Source organism: Otolemur garnettii, unplaced genomic scaffold (assembly GCF_000181295.1).
Source record: "Otolemur garnettii isolate 467f Iridium unplaced genomic scaffold, OtoGar3 scaffold00014, whole genome shotgun sequence".
Taxonomy (NCBI): Eukaryota; Metazoa; Chordata; class Mammalia; order Primates; family Galagidae; genus Otolemur; species Otolemur garnettii.
This window is the reverse complement of record NW_003852409.1, coordinates 1,396,434-1,401,363: the sequence shown is the minus strand read 5'-3', so window position 1 is coordinate 1,401,363 and position 4,930 is coordinate 1,396,434. Positions and strand designations below refer to the sequence as shown.

The following is a 4,930-nucleotide window of genomic DNA, read 5'->3' as shown; positions in this document are numbered from 1 at the left end:
AAAAAAAAAAAAATTACTATTACCCCACATCTACTTTTCAGACAATAATTCATCTAGTTATTTACCAGGTAACTAGAAAATCCATCATTCATCCTCAAACATTCCTCATATAGGGGACTGTCCGTTGTGAATCCAGTGAGGCAGATCCAAAATGGCTTGTCAGCTTTTTTGTTTGAACCATATAATCTTCGGATCTGTCCAGCCAGTCTACTTAATTCCTTCAAAGAAATAAGGACAACTCAGGCTGGAAAGAGGCCAACTTACTCTAAATTCATTATCAACAAAATACTAAAGAAAATCTCATTATCAACAAAATACTAAAGAAAATACTAAAGAAATTAGAACAAAATACTAAAGAACTGGAAGTACTTGTGTATGAGTGTGTGTTACACTCCGTGGTGTCACACCTTATAGACAAAAGTCCAGAAAATGATACCAGGCCAGAAATAGTAGAAAACTGAGAATTCTACCTCCTGCTGGCCTTATTGTTACATATATATAGGCATCTTTGTTTATGCCTGAGTAGTGGGTTCTTGTTCCCTGCCAGCCAATGAAATTATCCAGATGGGAAATCTCATCCTCCTGTGGAAACCAGGGAGCACTTCACCCTCTTGACACTACAAAGTCCATCTCCTGCAGTGCCTGGTTGTTCATTCTGTTTTCAATTATAACCCCTACGTGGCCTTGTATGGTGGGCAATATCCTTCTCCCCTGGGCTGTGAGTATATGAGACCAACAAACTGTTGTATCATCTGTCCATTGTCAGATGTCATATATTCAGCCATTCACGAAACCCTAGGGTAGGAATCCCTCTCTCACCAATTAGGTGAATGAGAAACAATTAAAACACATACCTTGCAAGAAAAAAAACCAAACATACTTTTCAAGAAGAGCTTCTATCAGGTAACCTCACAAGCTACTAGGCAAATATTCCTCTTCCCCACAGAGGAGAGGAAATATTTAGTGTCTAGAGAATTGAACCTGAAAGGTTCCATTCAAACTGGAGACATCATGAACAGAGAGGCAAAGGTATTAAACTCAAAACACAAGTTAAAAATGTGCAACTCAACCAAATGACGTGTATTTTCTCCCAGATTCTTTTTTTTTTTGTGAGACAGAGTCTTACTTTATTGCCCTCGGTAGAGTGCCGTGGCATCACAGCTCACAGCAACCTCCAACTCCTGGGCTTCTAAGCCTTCCTCATGTGAGCAGAATTCTAGGTTTAGTGGATGTTCTACCTTCTTTGACATGTGGTGAGTCATACTCAAATCAATACATATTCTTGGTCCTGAGTGTTTGGCTTCCAAAAGTTTCTCTTTGGTTAAAGCTCTCAGAAAACGTTTGCTGTGCTGAGGGCAGATGCCTAGGGGAGAAATATCAGAAAGAAATAAAAGTGGAAAACCAGAGAAAGTGGGTACTCCTTAGCTAAGTGAGTACTTCCTGTATATGAAGAGAAACTTTAATATTTTCAAGGTATTCTTCATTAAGGGATTTTCACATAGCAGAGTGGTGAGAAGTGTAGGCTTTGGAGCACACAGCTGGCTTTAAATCCAAGTTCAGTTTGATAATTTATTAGCTGAATTATCTTAAACAAGTTACCCTATTTCTCTGAGCCTCAATCTCTTCATCTACAAAAAGGGAATAGTATTAGTACTGTTTCTTGGGGTAATCCATGTATAATTCTCAGAACTGAACCTAGCACATAGCACTGCATAAATGTTAGCTGTTGCTGGTTTCATCCCTTCTACTCTGAGCTTATAAACACTTAATGTTCACTAGTTTATATCTACATAGTACCCTTACATTTTTCTTTCTTTGATATTTTGATTCCCAATAAAATAGTATACTAGGTTCTGCCTCCTGTATGTTTGTTTCTACTTAAATAAAATGTCTACTTTCCTAGAAACATGCAGATAACTAGTTTGCTAACAATGGTTATACAAGTAATCTCATTGACTGTTACCTGGATTTTCTGCACGATTGGCTTTTCTTCTTTCTTTTTCTTGCTTTCTTTTGCTCTTCTTTGCTGCAATTACTTTTTCCCAGTGTCTCTGTTTTCTCTGGACATTTTTCTTATGTTATCCAGAAAACAAAATTGTTTGAGAACTTCATAAGCACCAAAAAGGAAAATGAATATTAGGAACAGTTACTTATTTCTTCATTTACATATAAAGTTAGGAGAGAAAAAGGATATTAGTCTTAAAAACAAATCTAGGCAGGATTGCGTTTAAAGAAAACAGAGCAGTAGAAAGAGATGTGACTTGCTCAAGATCACATACTAAATTCATTAGGGACAGGGTCTTAATTAGAATTGAGATTTCCTGACTCTTCTGAGGCATATGAGAAATTCCTTTTGAACTTTATTTTCTCTATTATTCAAATGGAGCTAAAACTTTAAACTAGTTAGCAGGAAATTATCACTTAAAATACGTAAAACTTGGTCCCAGTCTCTTTTTATGAGTAGTATCTACACATAGAACAGGGGTGTCTGGGATATTCTATTACTCCAGGCCTATGGCCAGGCAACTCCCCTGTACTCACCGAGCACCATGCTGTACTGCCTGTGGGCAGGGTCTCTCCCTCCTGGCACTCCACATCTATCTGTAAAAGCTGGAAGCTTTCGGAGATCCCATCTTCACCTCTGTCCTCAAAGACACCTTCATGACCCTGCAGCACAGGAGACTCTATTTTCTGAGTACTCCCATCCAATTTCCAGTCCATGTGCTTAGTCCTGTCCTTTCAAGGAGATTGGAAAAAAGCACAAGCATGTGAGCTATTACATTATTTCACTTACATGGGTATTTCTCTATATCCAAATGAGAAATAGTATTATTGTGTACTGAAGGATCAGAAGGACCAGAAACATATAAAATACCAACCCAGACTTATTGAACTGAAAAAAGTATGTGTCTTCCAGAGAAATGATTCAGCATAGAAACAGTTCAGTAGTAAAGAAGCCAAATGAACTTCTTAGAGGACACTTCTGACCTCTCTAAGCAATCAAAGATCATCAGTTGCTGAAGTGACACAGATAACCAAGTTTTTTATTGTGTATTTAAAACAATTTGAAGGTGGGATAGAGATGGCAAAAGCCACCTTACCTCCCCTATTATGTTTCAAACAGCTTTTTTTTTTCTTTCTTTTGAGACAGAATCTCACCCTGGGGTTGAGTGCCATGGCGTCACAGCTCACAGCAACCTCAAACTCTTGGGCTTCAGTGATTCGCTTGCCTCAGCCTCTCAAGTAGCTGGGACTATAGGCACCCACCACAATACCCAGCTATTATCTTTTTTTTTTTCTTTTGGAGACAGGGTCTCACTCTTGCTCAAGCTGGTAAACACCTTATTTTCAAAATAATTCCTTCAGTAAATATTGAGCAACTCTAATATGCAGAGTACTGTACTAGAAACATACTGGGAGGATGAAGAGCTAACTAAAAAACTTGGTACAAGGGCATGAAATCAACCAAGAATTCTCCTAGGTTGTTAGTGATGTATCAGAATTAGTTTTTTAACTCAGTGTACATCACTGCAGTAGAAAGCTAGTCACCAATGAGAATGTTTAATGTCCCTCAGAAATGCCAATGTAGAGGCTCAACGCCTGTAGCTCAGTGGCTAGGGTGCTGGCCAAACACACCTGGGCTGGCAGGTTCAAATCCAGCCCAGGCCTGCCAAAACAATGACAGCTACAACAGCAACAACAACAAAAAAATAGCTGGGCGTTGTGGTGGATGCCTGTAGTCCCAGCTACTTGGGAGGCTGAGGCAAAAGAATCACTTAAGCCCAAGAGTTTGAGGTTGCTTTGAGCTGTGATGCCACAGCATTCTACAGAGGGTGACATGGGAGACTGTCTCAAAAAAATAAAATTTAAAAAATACAAAATAAATAAAGAAATGCCAATATTGAGAAATATGGACAAGCACTGTTACAACAGACTTAACAAATGACACCATCATTTCAAAGCAGTGTGTAAGTCAGAAACACTTTAGGCTATGGTCAAGTGTCATAGATCAAGAGTGAAGTGACCGTTGCCCATGGATGGTCCTCTGAGCCTAGTCATACTACCACTATTTTAAGAAAAAAATATATCTCTAAAAATGTAAATCCATGTAACATGATTCATATATATGGTAAGAAGACCTATTACTATGAAAGTAATAGTCCTCACTCCTACCCCGTCCACCTCTAGTGGCAACCCTTGGTAACTGGTTGATTTTCATCCCCTCGGATATTACTCCTTATCCTTATCCTCCTTATATGAACATGATTCATATATATGGTAAGAAGACCTATTACTATGAAAGTAATAGTCCTCACTCCTACCTCGTCCACCTCTAGTGGCAACCCTTGGTAACTGGTTGATTTTCATCCTCTTGGTAATTACTCCTTATCCTCAAATCATATGCTTCCACCATCACTTCCTGATTCAGTGGCTTTGAATTTGACTCCCTATGAAAAATGAGAATTCAAATCACTTAAATCAACTCCCTATTCTTTTAATTTTTTATGAGAAAGATATAAATTTATTTTAGAATAAAGTCACTAAATTCTATAATAAGTTGTAGCTAAATTTCAAAATTATAAGTTTGAGAAAATGCTTAAGACAACAAAATATGATTATGCTTAGACATAAGGCCTACTACAGGATTTTAAGATAACAATTACATGATACTGAGGTTGTAGAGACTATAGAAGAGCTAAAGAGCTCAAGTTAATTTCTTTTTCTTTTTTTTTGCAGTTTTTGGCCAGGGCTGGGTTTGAACCCGCCACCTCTGGCATGAGGGGCCGGCACCCGACTCTTTGAGCCACAGGCGCCACCAATTTCTTTTTTTGATACAGAATCTCACATGTCATCCTGGGTGGAGTGCTGTGGTGTCACAGCTCACAGCTACCTCAAACTCTTGGGCTTAAGTGATTCTCTTGCCTCAGCC

At 38.5% G+C, this 4,930-nt stretch overlaps 1 protein-coding gene across 1 annotated transcript in view; it reads right to left on the bottom strand.

Annotated features, from left to right (window-relative positions):
• TRMT10B (tRNA methyltransferase 10B) overlaps positions 1–4,930 on the bottom strand; it is a 22,816-nt gene that overhangs the window by 12,095 nt on the left and 5,791 nt on the right. The window contains exons 2-5 of the mRNA XM_012802299.2: positions 2,542–2,736; positions 1,964–2,072; positions 1,239–1,363; positions 66–218 (exon numbers count right to left, since the gene is read on the bottom strand). Coding sequence (XP_012657753.1) covers positions 66–218; positions 1,239–1,363; positions 1,964–2,072; positions 2,542–2,721 — 567 coding nt within the window. The 5' untranslated portion in view covers positions 2,722–2,736. The remainder of the gene's footprint in view (positions 1–65; positions 219–1,238; positions 1,364–1,963; positions 2,073–2,541; positions 2,737–4,930) is intronic.